Source organism: Eurosta solidaginis, chromosome 2 (genome assembly GCF_040869045.1).
Source record: "Eurosta solidaginis isolate ZX-2024a chromosome 2, ASM4086904v1, whole genome shotgun sequence".
In the NCBI taxonomy this organism is placed as follows: domain Eukaryota; kingdom Metazoa; phylum Arthropoda; class Insecta; order Diptera; family Tephritidae; genus Eurosta; species Eurosta solidaginis.
In genome coordinates, this window is record NC_090320.1 from 258,819,948 (window position 1) to 258,842,466 (window position 22,519).

Sequence of the window (22,519 nt, forward strand, 5' to 3'; positions counted from 1 at the left end):
ATGGAAAGAAGTGGTACAGACCACATATTTGTATGCGTGTTCTATATGTGTACTTTTCATTTTTATACAGAAATTAGGAGACCGATTTTATTAGTCTTGTCTAGGGCAATTGTCTTTAAAAAAGTAAAGACCGTTATAGATAATAATCTTCAACAGTTTTTGAAGACGATTCAAAGATTTTCGAGTGGCCTGGTAGGCGTAACCACGACTTTTTTCAATATAGTCAAATACAGTTTTTAAGTCAACCTTATGAAGTATATAAAATTTTAGCAGTGTATCACAGAATTATATTTGGAAATAGTATTTATTTTTTACAAGATTATTAGTCGCGGTCAGAAAAAGTAGTGTGTTGAATTTCATTATAATACATTTCTTTAAATGACAGTTATTGCAAAAAAACATGTTATGATGAATCCAAGGACAAATAGGCTGACGAATAGACCGATGAATGGATGAGCAATGCTAACATAAACTTTTTTTCGGTTGAGACTACCGACTTTTCCTGTTGACTTAAGTAGGATGTAAAACAAATCACTAGGCGCTACCGATTAAGTCGATGGTGGCTACCGAAAAAATCAGTTTTTTTTCGATAGCTCGGACTCAGGTGATAGTTTTGCTGTAGATGAACCAATTTAGATGACAAACCACTGCCCACCAAAAACTCGCAAACAAAATTTGCTAGGATTAGCCTGGTTCCATTGGGCCACTTGAGGGCAGTATGCTGCCATTACGTCCAGTTATTATTATTATTTTGACTGTAAATGCTAACCTTTCCAGAAAAGAGATAGGCATAGATAGAACGGGAGAGGGAGAAGGACAGGGAGCTTGAGATCAAAGGAGGGATGGAAAAGACGGTGAGGGAGAAAGAGACGCAGAGAGGGGAGTTTATAAAAGGATAATAAAAAAGGGAGAGATTGGGAGGGAGACTAAGGGGTAAAAGCTTCTTAAAAGTCATGCAAATAAACCAAAGTTACGCCTGCCGGGTTCTGAACTATCGACGACGTTCGGTATGAAAGGCTCATCATGATATCACCACACAACAGCGGCTTGCTGTACACATATGACAAATCAATAAGTTGAATCTAAATAATAACAAGTAAGGACGGGACCGTTTTCGGCTGTGCCGAAGACTTCATACCTTTCATGAATGGAGCTGTAATGAATGAAGTAATGATCTTATCTCATTCGTTATATCCGAACAATCAGTTGTATTAGATGTGTACTATATAGAGACGAGATGTACGTGAGCGACTTTTTCTATAAATATAAAATAAAAAAATAGCTAATCTACGTTTTTTGTACATACACAGAAAGAAATGGTGCTAGTAAAATCAACAAATCGGTTCTGTTGTTCTTGACTTAACGGAGATTCGGTGAAATTGATCGAATCATGGTTAACTCGACCGAGTTCTTTGTCAAGCGAACAAATTAGTTTAGTCATTTCAACAGAAGAGAAATTGTCGCTCTTAAGTTAACAAAATTCTGCAAAATTGACAGATTCCTAATCAATCTAACTGATTTTTTTGTTAGCACAACTGATCTCACTGGTCATTTCAACAGCGATCAACAGTCAACATATGAGCAAATTTCAAAGCGAATTTTACGCTCACTGCGCTCTCTACTTTGTACTTATGTATGCTGTGTACTATATTTATGCACATATTTACGTATTTATATGGCGGCCGTCGTTGTGTATTGGTAGCGTGCTCCGTCTACCATACCGTATGCCCTGGGTTCACACCCCGGGCAAAGCAACAAAAAAATTTTAGAAATAAGGTTTTTAAATTAGAAGAAAATTTTCTAATCGGGGTCGCACCTCGGCACTGTTCGGCAAGCACTCCGAGTGTATTTCTGCCATGAAAAGATCTCAGTGAAAACTCATCTGCCTTGCAAATGCGAACTAAGCTGTCGCAACAACTTTTATTGTTCATTTGACTACTAAAACGGTCAATTACGAATCAACGATTTGTGCGCAGTTGATTCAACGACTGCCAAATTACAGCTTGGAAAAGTTTTAAATTACCTTTCTTTAAAAGTGGGCGGTGCCACGCCCATTGTCCAAAATTTTACTAATTTTCTATTCTGCGTCATAAGTTCAATCGTCTCGAAGCGTGAAAACGGAAAATCTTAAACCAAGCAAAAATAGTGCTTGAAATGAGCACAGAATATTCATACATCAATACCAAACTGGTCATAAAATACTGTAACGAATTTGCTGCAAATCCTCTTATTTGCAATCCTCTGCTAAGTTCGAATCACTAAACTGTTGAATAAATAACTCCAATGTTGAATGATGGAAAAATGGCCTTTATTAAAGTACTTCACAATAACACTTATACTTTGCTACTCGCTGGCTTAATAACCAAACTGATTAATAACTCAAATGAAACTCTACTATTGGCCGCCAGATCGCGTGCTTAAGCAAACTGATTGATAGCTCAACTCAAACTGAATTCCTTCTTACTCGCCTGCACCGCTTTTATAGTTTATGCTGCATACTTCTAGGCTCTTCGATTTCCAGAAGTTACTAGTTGTTTCGGCTACAAAATCGCCAGCCACAACTACGTGCACAAATTATTGCCCTCTCTTGTGACCACTGAGATAAGATATATGCATGTGTTTGTGCATTGCCACTCCGCTGCTCGTAAACGTACATATGTGTAGACGCAATTATTTATTCGTTTATGTAAACACATACAGATTGAATTATTGATGTGAATGTTTGTAGTTTACAGTCTCTCGCGCGCACATAGCCGTATAAGTAAATGCGCCTGTGTGTGACATCTCTCTGGGCTGCCTTATATATGTGTATACTTGATTTGATTATTAACGTAAATACTGCTTGGCATGGCCTTAGCATCGCCTTAGTGATGGGATAACTTAGGGGTGGTAATATCCGTGACACTGCCCTCCACCTAAGTCTGATCGTCCCGATCAGACAAATCTCTCGATCTAAACGTTGCCAGCCTTTCCAAATGGACCACTTTCATTTTGGTTCGTGGTTTACCGATGGTTTGTATGCGGTACACTACATCGTTGATCCGTTTTACAACTTTGTATGGGCCTTCCCAATTACACTGCAATTTCGGGGACAAACCTTTTTTACGTTTTGGGTTGTATAACAGCACCAAATCTCCTTCCTGAAAACCTTCTGAATTAATTGCTTTATCGTATCTGGCTTTCATCTTGTCACTCATAATCTTTGTTCGTTGCCTTATCAGATCATGTATTTCTCTTAGCTCTTCTTCCAAATCACTAGTGGATTTCCTGACATTTCTCTCCGCATTGGCATCTATCCCAAACTTCAAATCAGCTGGCAGTCTAAGGTCATTGCCCAAAATTACTTTTGCAGGGGTTTGGCCCGTTGTCTCATGCACTGCTGATCGGTAAGCCATCAAGAATAATGGTATGCGGGTATCCCATTCTTTATGGTACTTGTCTACTACTTTCCTTAAGTGCTCCTCCAATGTTCTATTGAATCGTTCTACCATACCATCGGATTGAGGATGCAATGCAGTTGTCCGTGTTTTTCGAATGCCCAATGACTTACACATTTCCTGGAACACAGCTGATTCGAAATTCCTGCCTTGGTCAGAATGCAACTCCATTGGTACACCATACCTTGCAACCCATTCGTTTTTAACCACTTCTGCTACTATTTCTGCTTCTTGGTTTGGGATTGGGTATACCTCTGGCCATTTACTGAAATAATCCATAACCACCAGTACGTATTTGTTTCCGCGGTTACTAGTAGGAAATGGACCTGCGACATCCATGGCGATCCTTTCAAATGGCGCACCTGAGTTATATTGCTTCATCTGGCCATGACTTCGTGTTCTGGGCCCTTTCGCTCTGCTGCAAACCTCGCAGTTCGCAATCCACTCAGTGACCGACTGACGGCAACCAACCCAATAGAATCTCTGTTTAATCTTCTCGAGCGTCTTCGTGATTCCAAGATGACCTCCGCTTGGACCATTATGCAGCTCGCTGAGCACGTCAGGAATCCTCTTTCTGGGAACAACTATCAGTTTATTCTTGTATTTACCATCCTCACTCTCCCATACTCGATGAAGGCAACCGGATATCAATTCTAAACTGTTCCACTGTGCCCAATTGTCCTTCCGGATTACGGAACTGCAGAAGCCATTTCAACGCTGCGTGATCTGTCCTGACACGGAATCGCTGGCCGTAGAGGTATTTGTGAAAATGTTTAATGCAGTCTACCAATGCCAACAGCTCTCTCCGCGTAACACAGTAGTTCCTCTCTGGTTTTCCAATCGAACGGCTGTAATATGCAACTACCTTCTCCTGTCCATCGACCAGTTGTGATAAAACGCCTCCTATAGCATATCCACTCGCATCTGTATCCAGAATAAATGTTGCTCCTGGAATCGGATATGCTAACATTGGGGCAGTGCACAAACGCTCCTTCAATGTTTGGAAAGCCACTTCTTGCTCCTTCTTCCATTCAAAAGCTTTGCTTTTTCTTGTAAGCTCATGGAGGCTATGGGCTACGCTGGAAAAATGTGGTACAAATCGGCGGTAATATGTGCACAGCACAAGAAAACTTCTCAATTCATGTAGGTTCTGTGGTCTTGGCCAATCCTTTACAGCCTCTATTTTTTCGTTCGCAGTGCAGATGCCCTCTGTCGTTACCTTGTGACCCAAATAATTGACTTCCTTTTTAAACAGCGCACACTTTTTGGGACTTAACTTCAGACCAGCGCCAGCTATTCTCTGGAAAACTTCCGCCAAGTTCTTAAGATGTTCATCAAAACTCTTGCCCAATACGATGATGTCGTCCAGGTACACCAAGCATGTTTTCCAATGTAGTCCTTTCAGTACCTGGTCCATGAGTCTCTCAAAAGTAGCTGGTGCATTACAAAGTCCAAAAGGCATCACTATAAATTGCCAAAGACCATCACCGACACTGAAGGCTGTTTTCTCTTTATCTTCCTCCTTCACCTCAACTTGCTAGTAACCGCTTTTCAAGTCCAGTGTGGAAAACCATTTCGTACCAGATAGCGAGTCCAGAGTGTCGTCAATTCTTGGCAACGGGTAGCTATCCTTTTTCGTAACGTCATTCAACTTCCGGTAGTCCACGCAAAACCTCATTTTTCCATCCTTCTTCTTCACAAGTACTACCGGTGAGCTCCATGGACTAGCTGATGGTTCGATGACGCCGCTGTCACTCATTTCTTGTATGATTTGACTCACAACTTCCCGCTTCGCTAGTGGAACACTACGTGGAGCTTGACGGATCGGCCTCGCATCTCCAGTGTCAATTTGATGTTTCACAACATTGGTGCGGCCTGGTTTGGAACCATCCTGGTCAAATATGTTCGCGTATTTTATGAGCAGTTGTTTTGCCTTACTCTGATAGGCTTCCTCTAGCCCATGCGTCCATGCCGTGATATCATTTGAAAGATCAGTATTACTAGATGAAACGTGTTCCTGGAGCTGTTCACAGTTAATAACTACTTCGGCCTCTTGGCATCTTCCCAAAATAGCTCCTTTGGTCAAATTGAATGGTGACTTGAACTCATTTAGTACTCTTACCGGAATACGTCCATCTTGTTTTGTCATAGCCAGGGTTTTTCCTACAAGTATGTTCAGTGCTGATTTATTTGCTGCTTCGACAACCCACAATTTGTTTGTCCCACAATCTCCATCAACCTTTGCCCAGATGACTGCTTCTGATTTTGGTGGTATTTGCTGACTCTCTTCCACCAGCACTCGTTTACTACTGTAGCCTCTCTCGTAGCCGAAATTAAGTGGCACATCCATGTTCTTATATCGCATCGTCTTGCTTTGCATATCGATTTTGATGCCTTGGTTGATTAAGAAGTCCACTCCAATTATGATTTCATCAACAATATCTGCCACTATAAAATTGTGTAGTACCGTGACGTTCCCAATTGCTACTTCACATTCTACTTCTCCAATTACCTGGGTGTCTTCTCCAGTGGCTGTACGCAATATTGCTCCATGCAATGGTCTTATCTTCTTGTTGACTAAATCCGCTCGAATGATGGAATGAGATGCACCCGTATCTACAGTCAGTAAACGTTCCTTTCCATCCACATTTCCTCCGACAGTAAGACTGCTCGACCTTCTTCCAATTTGTGAGATAGAGATTATGGGGCATTCAATTGAGGGAGTCAGCTGTCGCCCCTTGCTGCTGACTCGCTTTAGTTTAACGATTGATTTGTCTTGGAGATTTGCTCATCTCCTTCTGCTCTGCGTTTACGACCACCCACATTGTTGGAACTGTTAGGGTTGGTGTTGCAATAACGCGCAATATGCCCTGGCTTTCCACACTTAAAGCATTTGACTGCATCATTATTCTTCTGCTGCGTACCCTTCAATGCTTCCAAAATTGCGTCTACCCAGTCTGGCTTTTCCACTTCCACGCGATGAGCTTTGTACGCTGGCTTACTCAAAAGTGAGGCTGTTTCCTGAGTCAGTGCATGCGATACCGTTTCAGCAAACGTTAGTTTTGGATTCGCATATGTAGCCCGCTTCGTTTCCACATCTCGTATGCCATTTATGAAGCTCTGGATTTTTACCCTTTCAGTGTATTCCACGGGTGCGTCCGCATTTGCAAGATGAGCCAATCTTTCAATATCTGAAGCAAACTCCTGCAATGTCTCATTTGCTTTTTGGTAGCGGTTTTGCAACTCAATTTGGAATATCTGTTTCCTATGCTCGCTTCCATAACGTCGTTCTACAGCAGCCATCAATAGCATTCATAACTGTTCCGTTCGTACTGTGGAATCGTCTGTAAGATTTCCGCTGCAGGCCCTTTCAATGCCACGAACAGTGCAGCAAATTTATCTTCCGCATTCCAGTTGTTCACTGCTGCGGTCTTCTCAAACTGTAGCTTAAAGACCTGGAAAGGAACAGAACCGTCAAAGGATGGTGTTTTTACCTTTGGATTACTCGCTGAAACTGCTGGACGATTTAATTGTAACTGCTCCATACGACCCTTCAAATCATCGACTTCTGCCTGAAATTGAGCGATTTTTGCATCCTGCGCTTCCACCTTTGATGTTACCCTTGCTTCCTGTGCTTCTAACTGTGAAGACATTTCTGCCACCTGCAATGATAAGCGCTCCTCTTGTTCTTCCATCTTTGATGTTATACGGGTTTCTTGCGATTCCAGTTGTGAAGAAATTTGTGTCGACATTTCTGAAATACGTGTTTCTTGTGCTTCAAACTTCGATGTTATTCGTGTCTCTTGGGATTCCATCTGTGATGACATATACGTTTTCTGTTCTTCTAGTTGAGATGCCAGTTGAGATGTTATATCTGTCTTTTGCGATTCCAGTTGAGAAGCCACTGTCGATGTTTGAGCAGATATTGCAGCCAAAATCATGTTCAAGTCTGTGCTGGTAACCGTCTGCGATGTTTCGTTTTTCTCTTCAATTTATGTTGTCTCCTCGCCATCAAGGTGAAAGACATACTCTTCCACATCTATTCCTTCTGCTTCCATTGCCTCTCGTAGCCGTGCCTGAAGTTCTAGTTTAACGCCGCTTGTATTCAATCCACGGCTCTCCAACTCCTTCTTCAGTTGCTGGATCTTTAATTCACTGAACTTTGCCATATCCTCGTTGTCTTCTGGAATTTATTCAACTATTCCTCTTCTGACACCAATTGTAACGAATTTGCTGCAAATCCTCTTATTTGCAATCCTCTGCTAAGTTCGAATCACTAAACTGTTGAATAAATAACTCCAATATTGAATGATGGAAAAATGGCCTTTATTAAAGTACTTCACAATAACACTTATACTTTGCTACTCGCTGGCTTAATAACCAAACTGATTAATAACTCAAATGAAACTCTACTATTGGCCGCCAGATCGCGTGCTTAAGCAAACTGATTGATAGCTCAACTCAAACTGAATTCCTTCTTACTCGCCTGCACCGCTTTTATAGTTTATGCTGCATACTTCTAGGCTCTTCGATTTCCAGAAGATACTAGTTGTTTCGGCTACAAAATCGCCAACCACAACTACGTGCACAAATTATTGCCCTCTCTTGTGACCACTGAGATAAGATATATGCATGTGTTTGTGCATTGCCACTCCGCTGCTCGTATACGTACATATGTGTAGACGCAATTATTTATTCGTTTATGTAAACACATACAGATTGAATTATTGATGTGAATGTTTGTAGTTTACCGTCTCTCGCGCGCACATAGCCGTATAAGTAAATGCACCTGTGTGTGACATCTCTCTGGGCTGCCTTATATATGTGTATACTTGATTTGATTATTAACGTAAATACTGCTTGGCATGGCCTTAGCATCGCCTTAGTGATGGGATAACTTAGGGGTGGTAATATCCGTGACAATACGAACGGTGTGCTTGGAAAAACTGTTTTTGAAACAAGCCCATCTATTACTTCTAATACATCCACATCGAATTCACCAGTTTTACAGTTTGCCAATTTTAAAGGGATCTCGAGCAAAGTATGTGCTGAAGATTATGGTTCATCTATTTTCGATACCGGGAAAATTTGTACTACCACTGTTAATCGTATTGGATTTTGTGGTGGTGATTCTGCTGGCCCATTGGTGTTGGCTTCTTCAAAGCTTTAAATTGGTATGTTATCTATTTTTAAGCTGACACACCAGCTGTGTTAGAAACTTTTTAGTTTTTTGTCTTATTTTTTTAACTGCACATACAAACATAAAACATGTTCAAAAAATTTTAATTCAAAAATATTGTTTATTTTATAAATATTTGCCAAAATGTTCACCGCTTTAACAATAGCGGTGACAAAAAACGGTGATGAACGAGTTTCTACCGCTATATTACGTTACGGTGAATTTCACCGTCTTCTTAGTTTACACATAATTACTTTTGTACTGCAACATTTTTAACAACATATCTACGCTATGTAACGGCCGCTATATAGCGGCAGCGCTTTCGAAGAAACCAAGCCTTTACAAGTAATTCAAGATTAGAGAATCTCGCGAGCCTTACGAGTAATTCGAGATTCGAGAATCTCGCGAGAAGGCGGGACTCGCGGGAAGTCTCTTCTCGAACATGTTCGAGAAATCGTAAGCTCTATTTCTTATTATGATACGATATATTTACTAGCACTAATTTCCAAAATATTGAAAAAAAAAAATGCTTTTTTTAAACTTTGGACATTAAATCGAAAAAATATTTTAAAATCGTTCCATAATATGAATAGAAAACATGAAATTAAAAATCGCGCAATTTTTCATTGACACTAGTTACATTGACACTATTACGCGTCACCGTCATTTCACTTCAAATTATATAAGAAGCCTGGTTTACATTCGGATTACGTTCGTTATGCTATACACTCTATCAGCAAAACACCCGTTTTTCAGGAGAGCAAAAAACCCGTTTTGGCAGCTTCATTGAAATTTCCTTATAACATAAAGAATGCTAATAGGTAATGAAAAGTCCTGTTGTGTATCGAAGTAGTTTTTTGTTCCAAGCTCAGATTTATTTAGTTAAAAAAGTCATGCAGAGGTTTTGCCTTGTACTTAGACAAAATTTTATTGCTGATGTAGAAATTTTCAAAATTAGAATTAATACGATTTGAGCTAAGTTTTAACATCAATGCCAATGTCAAAATAAAAAGTGAGTCAGGATTAATTTTACCATCTAAAACTCATTTTATGCTGATGGAGGCTATTGAATATAAGCCGACGATGTGTTTTCTAGTATCATAAATGTCTCCTTTGGCGCCCCTTAGGGCATTCATCTTGGCCCGATTATATTTTTGTTTTTATAAACGATATCTCTGCAACTATAAAGTATTCAAAAATCTTGATACATCAATGATATGCGGCGATTTAAGAAGATTCTTTACTTCAGGCGAATTTTAGTTGCTTTGCTACTTGATGCAATGTGAACCACAGTCCCAGTCAAAGTCCCAGTGTTAGTTCCAGTCCCAGTTCCAGAGGTTTGTAGGTATAAAAAGTTTTGTCAAACAAAAATTAAGATGTGGTACCATTGGGTACATTGGTTATATCCGAGTCTTAGATCTTCTCAATATTTTCGTTTCGAAGTAGTTCAACCACACACACTGTGATATGATAATTTTATATATAAGATTACAAAATAGGTTGTTTTCTGCACATTTTTATAAATATATAATATATTATTAAATTGTACCTTTTGCAACTGTAAGATGATCAAAACTTGGTAGGCGTGATAAATCGAACGATTCTAAAAAAATAGACCCTTCATTCCCAAAAAAGATCGATTGAATCGATTACAAATCGAATCGAAATCCAGCGCTACCTATACCCTACGCGGCCTTAAAGCATACCGGAACAAAAAACAGGTGATGATTTGACACTTCAACGTCCGGCGCATCACGATTTTGACATTAGTCCATCGATCAACAGAAACAAACTACATGGAATTTATATTTATGTTTGTACGTATGTCACTGTGGTAGAACGATACGAGTACTGAGTGTGTCGTATCGATACTTTTCCAAAAAATACTCGAGTATTTCGCACTCGATGCTTCTTTCCAAGTACTGAGTAAAGTATCGATACTTTTCCACGATACTTTGTCAAGTGCCGATGGTCTACATCGTTAAGATCAACAAAGTTCAGTTCATTAACACCATTATATTAACTTGAGCATAAACTGAGATCGTCGACGATGCGATAAAGGTTCTGCACTTAGCTTAAACCGACTTTATGATAATGGTGGAATGGGAGACGATTTCTGCATGTGGTGGTAAAAGAAAAGTATGTGTTTATTGTCTAGAATCACCAACTGCAAAAAAATTATGAAAAGATGCTCACTCCATGAAATCTCAATACATTTTAACTTTTCATGCAATAGAGCTTTTTCATTATACTGTGAAATTTTGGTGGATGGAGTTAGCAGCTTTTACAGCATCGTCGACGAAAATGGCCGAAAGTTTTGCAAGCCGTGAATCAAAAGTCGTTGATATCATTTTGAAATTTGGCGGAAATATGGTCTTTTATATTTATACAAATTTTATTTCATTTATTCAAGGTTTTAAAATTAGCACAATAAGATATCAGAATATTTTATGGCACAAAAAACAATTACTACATCTGAAATCTATATCTATTATATATATATAATTTTTTAAAATGGGTGTGGCCCCGCCTCTCTTATGACTAAGCAATTTTCTATGTTTCGGGAGCCATAACTCGAAGAAAAATTAACATATCGTAATGAAATTGTGTACACATATTTTCCTTATGGCAGAAAATATTTCTAGTTAAAGTGGACGGGATCGGTTAAAGACCACGGCAACTTGGATTTAAAACAAGTTTAAAAGGGTCGTAGACTAGAATAATAAGCTATAAATTAGCAAAAAATAGTTTTGAATCAATGAAATTTCACTTATTAAGTTTTATTGTAAGAGGAAATGGGGACACATTTTTTTTAAACGGGCGGTGCCACGTGTTATGTAGAAAAGTAATTTATCTGAAATGAAATGTACAATTGAAGCTCACGCTGAGTATATAATGTTCGGTTACACCCGAACTTAGACACCGTTACTTGTTCTTACTGCATTTTGGTCCCCGATATTGTGCTTCAGGCCCTTTTCCGCTATTGTGAGGTTTACGAACTTGTAATGAGGCTGGTGAGTTGTTTGGTTTTTGTTAAACTCTCGTCGTCCTGCCGGTATGTCCAACTTCGCAAATACGGAATCCCAACATTATACCAGAGTCTAACTTCGCGAATCACATGGTCGAAAATGAATGTTCCCCAGCAAACATCAATAAAACAGTTAGGGTTCTTCACATACAAGCAAAAGGCCGACGTCTCAACGTACTCTAAAACTTGGAAATCTAAATAAACAAACAGATAAACACAATTTCTGACACAATATTCGAGCCTTTAAAACTTGTTTACAAGAAAGAAAGTAATCACGCGGGTACAATAGACAAACACACAACAACAAATAAACACAAAACAATTAACGCACCAAAACAACAAACCCACAATGAAGGTCAAACAATTAAAATTACGGATTTTTACTGCCTCAGTCAGCCACACAAATCGGTCAGTAAAAACAACCCTCGGTTCTGAATTAACACACAGCACATACACATAACTAAATATACAAAATCATCAATTTTTGACAATACCTGCTCATGTACCTACGAACTATAAATACAGGACGAACGACAACAACAGATCAGAACGAAAATCGACACTGATGATGGCACATCGCCGAAACCGGTTTGTCTCAAAACCAAATTTGACAAGGGATGACGGAAAATCGTTCCAATATACATCTTCAGAAAATCATTGCACAAATTTCCTTAGACCTGCGTACTGCAAAAGACGGATGAAATTTTTCTTAAACACATCTTGACTGTCATTTTATATGGGTTTTTTGTTTTCTTGAGAACTGCATATTAATCTTAAACAAATTCGCCGCAATAATAAACTTTCAAATATCTTGAATTCGAAATCCCTATTCCCCAATAGTAATTCTCTCTCTCTAGGGGAAACGAATTGGAGGAATTTTTCCGCCGTAATAGAAAAAGATCAGCGAAACAAAACTCTGAGCAAATAAAATAAATATGTACAATTGTGTACACGATAAAAATATCTACGAAGTTTTGTGTGAGCAGTGCTAATATTGTTTTTAAGTTTTTGTATTCTAAAATGGATACATATTTTATTGGTTTTGTTGTTATTGAGCACGTGCAATTTTGCGTACTAAGGGATTTTTTCACCGCCGTTAACGCTAACTTGTACTTTTGTGACAGATCCACTTACAATTTTTGTCAGCTGCAAATAACTCCATAGTACGCCAATTAACTATACTATAAATAAGCAAAAAATTACCATTATTTTTAGCAGTCTAAATTTGCTTGAACGGTAGCAATATGAAACCGATCAAAGCTTTGTCGCTCCTACTATGCTTCGCCTCGGCGTTTCAAATTCGAGAAATTCGAAATACACAAGGTAATCTCTTGGGGTATGTGGAATCAAGTATAGTTCCAAAATTTTCAAATAAAATACATAAGACTAATTAAAATTTATTTTTAATTTTACTAGCATAACGTCCGTTGCCTCGCTACGTTTAAGTCTAATATTAAAATTATTCCGAAATAAAGTATAGCTATATATATGCCTGTGTCTATATCCCTAAACGTGTTTCTGCATTCTTTGTGTAGCCTAACTCTTGCTCTTACTCTCACCGTTCTATTCTTTCAACTCTTGCTTTGACTCTCAATATTCCTTTCTTCCTTGACCGATTGAAACTTTGGAGTTAAGATGAAAGGTTAAAATCTATCAGAAGTATCTGCAATCGATAGAAAATAAAAACCTAACTTTTTGCGCAGCCAAATTCTCATATACTGTGGATTAACGTAATATATGCATTTATGACAAAATATTGCAAACTATCCCATAGTACGCCATTGAACTATACTATAAATAAACCAAAACAGCCAATACTTTAGTCAGTCTGAATTTGCTTGAACAGCACCAACATGAAATCGTTGATAGCTTTATCGCTCCTACTATACATCGCCTCGGCATTCGAAATTCGGGGACCTAGAAATACACACCGTGAACCATTGGGGTCTATGGAGCAAAAGGCAGTTGTAAGTCCACGTATAGTAAATGGTCGAACGGCTCCTGTTAATGATTTTCCTTATCAAGCTGGTTTGCTTGTAAATGATGGTGAAACTTTGTTCTTTTGTGGTGGTTCTCTATTAAGCAATGAATGGGTGCTGACGGCTGCTCATTGTACTTTAAGGTAAGTTTTGAATTATATGTACTGTATGTTTAGGGTGTGAGACAATTGACGAAAAGAAAAATTAATAAGTTAATCACCCAATAACGTACTTTCGATATGCAATTAGATCTAGTCTATCCTTTCAATTTCAGTGCTCTGAAGGTGACCGTACACTTAGGCAGCATCACTTACTTAGATTCCACTGTAAGCATGGAAGTAGACAAATGTAACATTATAGTTCATCCCTCATTCGATATGAGGACTATTAGAAATGATATATCTTTGATCAGAATTCCAGCTGTAACAATTTCAGATGCTATTAAACCGGTGACACTACCAAACTGTGATTTACACCCTTCCCTTTACGTTGATCAAAATGTAGTGGCTTTGGGATGGGGTCGTACCTCTGATGCGGATGTATCGAATTCACCTATTTTAAAGTATGCAAATTTTAAAGTGATATCGAATGACGTATGTGCTCAAGTATACTGGTATTTGGACCGTATCAATTCCGGAAAAATGTGTACTGTCTCTGTCAATCGTGGGGGAGTTTGTGATGGTGATTCTGGTGGCCCATTGGTGGTGGCAAACACAGATCTTCAAATTGGTATTATATCTTTTTTTTCAAATAAAGGATGTGAAGCTGATGAACCAGCTGCACATACTCGTGTCACTTCCTACCTGTATTGGATTCGAAGACACACGGGGCTTAGTATATAAATATTAGAAGTGCTTGTATTCGTAAAAAATATTGACCTCAAAATTATTCATTATAAGTATAAATTATAAAAAAATAATACATCTGACAGGGTTGAGTTATCACCGCACCCTTGCATTTATATCTGGCTTCTCGGCATAGCCGAAAAAGTTACGTTTTTCTCGAAATTGATTTACATAGTGCGCGACAGATTCTAAAATAACTTGGCCTCAACATAATGCGGTCATCAATTAGAACGTTTTATATTTTAATGGTATCATTCATACTTTATATGTAAAGTATGTGTCCAAACGTATTTGTTCATATGATGAACCAACGCAAGCCTAGATTAGTAAAGAACTAAAATATTTGTATAACAAAAAGTCATGTTACTTCAAATTATATAAAAAGACTGGTTTACATTCGGATTACACTCATTATGCTAAACTGCGTCATAAGTATTTTGGAATTAATAAAAAGTACTATAAACCATACTACTTAAAATGAGAAAGAAAATTATTTGCGTTGGCATTTTATGGTTTGTAAATTCTAAACGTAGGATAAAGGGTTTTGCTTACGCTATGAAGTTTAAAGATAACATTTCTTACTATTCCGTTGAGACTGCCTCGCATGGGAATATCCTTATAAACTGCATCCAAGTAACTCAATCTCTGCTCCACATTTATGGCCTGATTCCCATTTGGGTGGAAAAAAATTGTTTGAGTCGATTCGCCACTGCTACAAGAAGAGGTTAAACAGATCAGTAAGAAGTTGATAGATACATATATTGTGGAATTAAATCAGGGATGCAAACGATTATTTTAAGGTCTTCAATTATGTTGTATTGCAACTAAGGGACTTAAAAAAATCTTGTGCATACGGCCCTGATTTAATTCCGAAAAAGTGTGCAGAATATATCTACCAACTTCTTACAAATCCGTTTAACCTCTTCTTGCAGCAGTGGCGAATTCACTAAATTTTTTTCCGCAAATGGGAATGATTTTTCCCACTAGGAATTTCTTTTCAAAACAATAAAATTTTTCTAAAAATAAAAGAAAAACCTTTACAATTTGTAGAACAAAGAAGCACCACGCAAATTGAAAGACAAGGTCGGAACAAAACCTCTCCGGAGGTTATCGCGTCTTGCACTTATTTATTGTAAAAATTCATCTTATAAATTGATCAAAAATGTCTTTTCCTAATGCAAAAAATGCCCTGCTTCCCACTCTGCTGATCTTCTGAGATTTTTTTTTTTTAGTTTTTATTTCATATTTGGCACATTGGTAGCCACGAACGCTAGTGTTTAAACGTATTTTGCTTACGCGTGGCGAATAAAAATCTGACTTAGAAGTACAATGACAAAGTCAATAGTAGGGGCATTCCATGGAAAATCGTTAATTTTCGCCGATTTTCGAACTGCTTTCCTTATTAATTTTCAATGCTAATATATTTTAAATGTGTGCTTAAGTAGAAGAATTAAAATATAGTATTAGCTTGAAAAAAATCAAATTAAAAAAAATTGGTATAGAAAATTAAATTGAAAATTCAAATTCTTCTCAAAAACTCCTTAGCAACCTTTTTATTATACCTTCATATCAATTATGATGAATTTTCACTGAGAAATTTTTTACTGCTGAAATATACTCAAAATCACTATCGAGGGGCCACTCGGCTTAGAAAAACTTTTCTAATTGCGAAAACTTTTTTCTGAATTTTTGAAGTTGCTTTGCCCGGAGCTTGAATTCAGGATTTTTAGAGGAGGTGGAGCACGCTACGATATGTAAATAAATAAATAACTTTCAGCTTCTCTTCCAATTTACGCCGTGCTCCTTTTTTGTTTCTCCTACTTGTTTAATGCCGACTCCGAACTGCATCTGCAAGGTAGACGGTTTTTTTTCAGAAAACAGTGTGTCCCACCTATAAAAGCATCTAGGTAATTTTGAGTTTCTGTCTGACAAATTCAGGAAGATATTACAAAAACCTCTTTTCTGAAAAATCATTTATATGGAGGATATATGCTATAGCGTTCCTTTCCTCTTCGTTCCGACAAATGTATGTTTGGAAAGAAATACATACTCGCTCAACAAGTTTCATCAAGATATCTCAAAAATTGAGGAACAAGTTTGCGTTCAGACATACAGACGGACATGGCAAAATCGATTTCGATCGTCATCCTGATAATTTTAGTAAACTTGTTGGTGGTGTGTCCATCTCTTCTCCTTTCTGGACTTACAATTTTAGGTTTCGTGACAAACAAAATATACCATTTCATGGAAGCTAGAATAATAAAGGAAACATGTTCAAGTTAACTCGGTCGGGACTTGAACTTAGGACATTTGGCGGGAAAGGCGGATAACATTACCACCACACCACTGCGACTTGCTGCCCCCATCTACTCTTACTCACTACAACGAATACAAAAAGTTTTGATATTTCTCCGAAAAGTGTTAACACTGAACTAAATTTGTGTGTATATACCATGTATGTATATGTAATGAAAATAATTGTCTGCTAAATTCAAACCTGACATAAATATTTATAACAAAAAATTAGATCTTAAAAACTTGACGCAGAATTAAAACGATTTCAATTTTATAAGTTTTATTTTTAGTTAAAAGCAAATTTGTACAAGATACCATTGTTTAATTTTCAGCTGTGTTTAAATAAATATTTTCCCGAGTTCTAGTGAATGTTATTAATTGTTAATATTATGTCTACATTGCAAGTTTCATGAGATAAGATATTATAAATCTTATATTTGAATCTACACTGTCTCCACTTTCTTTCACCTTTTTATTACCTTTATATTAAGTCCCTTTCATGTTTGTCCCCTCATTTCCATACAATTTTTGACCCACGGAAAAGTTTTTTTCGGTAACTTCCCGTTGAGCTACACACTTGATACTCAGAACATAGTTCATATCTGGGAGATATTATAATGGCGCACGGATCGAGATATACAGAACATTAATTTTAAAATGGAAATTTTGCGATCGACTTTTAACTAACTTCTCGGTGATCCAGAGACTTGAAACTTAGCACATAGTTTGCGAGTCGGTGGCAATACAATTCCTGGAGAACAAAATGTGGCAGAAGAATCGAGTTAAATGAAAATCCCTGAAAAAAACGAATTTTGCGATAGTTTTTTGAGTAATTTTCCGGTGAGCTAGAGACTTTAAGCTTAAGCAGCGAGTCAGAACCCGGTGACTATGCAACATTTGATCAAAAAAGTTCCGCTAGGTGGCGCATGGATCGAGATATTAGGAAAATTAATTTTAATTTGGGAATATTTCAATCCATTTGTAACTAACTTCCCGGTTACCTAGAGACTTGTAACTTAGCATATAGTTCGAGACCCTGTGACAATACAATTTACAGAAAACAAAATTCCGCTAGGTGGCGCGCTAAGTGAAATAACTACAAATCCTTGAAAAACGAGGGGTATGTTGCAATAGATTTTTGAGTAACTTCCCTGTAAGCTGGAGATATGAAACTTGAGCCGTAAGTCAGATCCCGGTGACGATGCAATATTTTATCAAAAAATTCCGCTACGTGGCGCGATCTTGCGATCGATTTTCGAGTAACTTCCCGATGAGCTAAAGACATGAAACTTGGGCCGTATGTCAGAACCCGGTGACAATGCAATATTTTATAAAGAAAAATCAAAAATAGGTGGCGCATGGATCCAGAAGTTGAGAAAACGGTTTTAAATTGGGAATCTTGCGATTGATTTTTAACTAACTTCCTGGATATCTAGAGACTTGAAAACTGAAATATAGTTTAATACGCGGTGACAGTGCAATGTTTGATCAAAAAATTTGAGCTACGTAACGCACAAGTCGAGCTATTTAGAAGATTAGGCCATACCTTCATGGCTAGCCTCATGAGTGTTGCAGGCATTGTTGAATTCCACCTCGTTGAAGGCCCAACTCAATGCACGTCCTTGCATACCTTTAACCGTACGCGATGTTCACCACGATTCATTTAGACTTAAAGCGTATGCAAATTTCACAATGATTTTCAGCTGTACAAATTAAGTAGCTGACAAACGAGGTGGAATTCTCTTGTTATGATGCGAGGTGGAATTCTGTTGTTTCGCCAGTGTTGTCAGCGAAAGTTCCACTAAATCTCTTGTAAAAGAATTTTGGGATTTAAAATTGTAGTTTTTTAGTCAGAATTCAACAAGACTATGTCTGTATTAAAGGAAAAATTGCCTTCTATTTTTTGGTCCATTTATATAAAGGTAGTCCCTAAAATTTTTTTATCATCTTTTTTATAACTTTCATGAAAATGAATTGGTATATTTAGTTTGTCACGAATTTTAAAATTGTAAGTCTTTAGAAAAGACGTGATAGACCCATCAATCAATAAGTATACTGAAATGATCCGGATGATATCCGTCCGTCCGTCTGTTTGTCTGTTTGAACGCGAACTGACCTTCAATTTTTGAAATATATCGATGAAAATTTGTGAGCTGGTATATTTGGGTGACCAATTAAGCATTTGTCGGAACGGACCAGATCCGACCACTATAGCATATATGGGGATGTTTTGTCATTTATTTCTCTTTTTAACTGCTAGAAGACTGAAGCTTCACAGGATGTTTACATACATGCCATACATTGTTTTTTTTTTTTTAATGTGTTAGATCGGTCATCTATATAATATATGTCTCATATAACTGACTGTTCAGACAGGAGGTTTAGCAAAATTTCTTCTTCATTTTAACCGCTAAAAGCTTTAAATTTTCCCAGATGCTCACAAATACAGAATATGTTATTGCCTGAAAAAATTATTAATATCGATCATATATATATTATATATAAAATGAATCCGATAGTTCAAAAAAAAAGTTTAACAAAATGCCTTCCGCATTTTCACATCTAAAATCTTGATGTTGAATGTTGAATCTTCTCTGGATGTTTACAATGAGGCATACATTGTTTATGAAAACATCGTTAAGATCGTTTGTATGTATAATAATATATCCCATACAACTCATTGTTCAGATTTTATGAATTTTTTAAAATTCAACACATTATTGTTCAGCTCCATTCATTAAAGTTATGGCACAGCCGAAGGCAGCCCCGTTCTTACTTGTTTTCTTAATAATATAGAAAAGTAAAAGTAAGACCACGTCATCACTTTGAACTTTTTATCTTTATTTAAAACAAGCAAAAAGTTTCGCAAGAAACACGTATATTTTCCCATGTTTCACAAAGCAAAAACATTTCCCAGTCGTTTGAACACCGGCAAGATACCCAGTAAAACAAGCATTTTTTCATGGTATTTTTACCATGCCACTTATAAATTCTTTCGGGAGTCTTCTCAAGGTATTTAGTCTACAATGTTGGGGATATTGAGAAAAAGTTTACCCGTAAATGCGAAAAAGTGTACCCTAAATTCCGTAGTGTGTGACTGGATCCTCTTGCTGTGAGATTTAAGTGTGGAAAGTGTGGCCGGAGGCCATTTCCAATAACAGGCCAGTATAGAAAGGGCATATAACGTGTATAGACGGGGATCGCCCCTGTTATATCGGATATAAGAATTCTCATGCCTAGCGGCAGACCTGCAGGGCTGCAGGGTTCTGCATATCCTATTTTGATTATTAGCTCACAGAGTATATTAATTTTGTTAGCATAACGGTACCCCGTAACGGCATAAACTAATCGAGATAGATATATTCTTCTATATATCAAAATGATCTGGGCGAAAAAATAAATTCATTTAGCAATGTCCGTCCGTCTGTCTGTAAAGACGATAACTTGAGTAAATTTTTGAGGTACTCATCACAGATCGCTATTTAAAATGAACGAAATCGGACTGTAACCACACCCACTTTTTCGATATCGAAAATTTCAAAAAACCGAAAAGACGGATAAAGAGATGAAACTTAGTAGGTGGGTTGACCCTATGACGCAGACTAGAAAGTTAATAAAATTTTGGACAATGGGCCTGGCACCGCCCACTTTTAAAAGAAGGTAATTTAAAAGTTTTGCAGGCTGTAATTTGCCAGTCGTTGAAGATATAAAGATGAAATTTGGTAGAAACGTTACTCCTATTACTATATGTGTTCTAAACAAAAATGAGCAAAATCGGATGACGAACAAGCCCACTTAAAAAAAATTTTTTTGGGTTAAATTTTATCAAAAAACTGAATACCTTTACAGTATATAAGTAAATTATGTCAACATTCAACTCCAGTAATGATATGGTGCAACAAAATACAAAAAAAAAGAAAATTTCAAAATGGGCGTGGCTGCGCCGAGAACGAAAAACCTTAAATCAAACACAAATAGTGCTTGAAATGAGCACATAAGGTTCACACATCAATACCAAACTGGTCATAAAATGCTAACGATGTTCTTGGAAAAACTGTTCTTAAAACAAGGCCATCGGTCACGAGTTAAGAAAAAACGTACTTAACAGACTTTTGTCAACGAATGTTCTTAATTTTGAACTTGTTTTGTTTTGTTTCTCTGAGTGTATTAATAGACCCTTAATAGCAACCGTAAGTCGCCTTTGGCCATGACTAGCAAGGAGCCACAAATGATTTAAAGAAGTCGTTTTGATGACGAATATTAGGAGTTAGCCCAGAACATATTCTTCGGTGAAACTAAGCTTTGCGCGAGACATACAGACAAAAGTATGGCCATTTTAAAATTTGTATTTTTTTTCGGCAGACGCAGCAGTACCAGTGCCCAAGATTAGATTTAAGGACCCCAGCAGGTTAGGGACCTTAGAATATACCCGCGGCAGGTATGCCTGTCGTAAAAGGCGACTAAAATACACATTGATTCTAGGGGTTGTGTAGCGCAACCCTTTCAAGGGGTTGCCAACGCAATATATAGCTTCTCAAACCCAAATGTCAACTTCTCCTACCCGTGGCGAATCCTGTTTCTTTAACAGCCGATTCTCTGGCGACCCCAAGAAAGTTGCGTGTGGACATACCAAATGTTCCCTTGATGGTAGGGTTAGCACCTTAATGGTGCTTGTTACCGGAACGTATCGGATCTGCATTCGGCAAAGGACCATCAACATCGATAACACTCCCCAAGGCCTTATCGCTAGAAGAGTAACAACAAATAGGGTTAGGTTCGAAGCCTCCCTGGAGTAAGTGAATGAAGGACAGTCTCTCCGCAAGGAGCTACTTCGGATATTTCCGAAACGACCAAAACGTTGATTTCCTTAAATAAATATAAGCAAAACCTTCTCTAAATATTATTTTTTAAATAGAAAAATCAAGTCTTTAACATATGTACTAAGATATACGATAGTACACACATATAAGACATACCACAAGCATGCGCTTAAACACGTATGTACATTAGACTGGGTCGATTTATTAACCGATATCGCGCCATATCGGCTCAGGAAAAAAGGTTCCACTACGCATACCCAAAAAAATAATTTTCGAGCCTGCGAAATTTCATTTTTTTGACTGTTTTTCGACTTTCATTTTTAAGGTTTTTTTTTCATGACCTACCAAAAATGTTTCATTTGATTGTAAAATTTTCATGTATACCCTGTCCGATCTAAAAATGTTCGCTAAAAACGGTGTCGATAAATTTTTTTTTATTTTTTTTTTTTTCAAAAAACAGTTATCGACAACGTTTTTAGTGTACATTTTTGGGTCGGACAGGATATACGTATGAAAATTTTTTTCACAGGCTCGAAAAAAAATTTTTTTTTGGTATGCGTAGTGGAACCTTTTTTCCTGAGCCCAAATCCTATCGAAAAATTGATGGCGCGATATCGGTTAACTTTCGTCCATACAAATCGACGCACCCTAATGTACATATCTAGATACTTATGCTAAATAATGAATAGCATTTTATTTCGAATCGTTATGTTTATCGCATATTTACCTGCATTTATAGTTGTTAGCTGGTCAAAACCAGTTTCTTCGCACTTAAGGTAAAAAAAAGCACAAATATGTAGCCACACTTGCATACATATACTCGAGAACGTTGGTGTCGTCATTTGACGACGCACACGCGCCATTCTTTGTTAAGCACGCGTTGTACACTTTTATAAATATTTGTATAGAAAGAAATTAGCTTGGTTTGTATAAATT

At 37.4% G+C, this 22,519-nt stretch overlaps 2 protein-coding genes across 2 annotated transcripts in view; both read left to right on the forward strand.

Moving 5' to 3' along the window:
- The window catches only part of LOC137240841 (ATP-binding cassette subfamily G member 4), a 232,296-nt gene that overhangs the window by 188,314 nt on the left and 21,463 nt on the right, over positions 1 to 22,519 (forward strand). The window lies entirely within an intron of this gene.
- Positions 10,385 to 14,958, forward strand: LOC137240844 (brachyurin-like). The gene is made up of 2 exons (XM_067767713.1): positions 10,385 to 13,766; positions 13,898 to 14,958. The coding sequence occupies exons 1-2, from the start codon at positions 13,498 to 13,500 to the stop codon at positions 14,463 to 14,465; spliced, it is 837 nt and encodes a 278-aa protein (XP_067623814.1). The 5' UTR covers positions 10,385 to 13,497; the 3' UTR covers positions 14,466 to 14,958.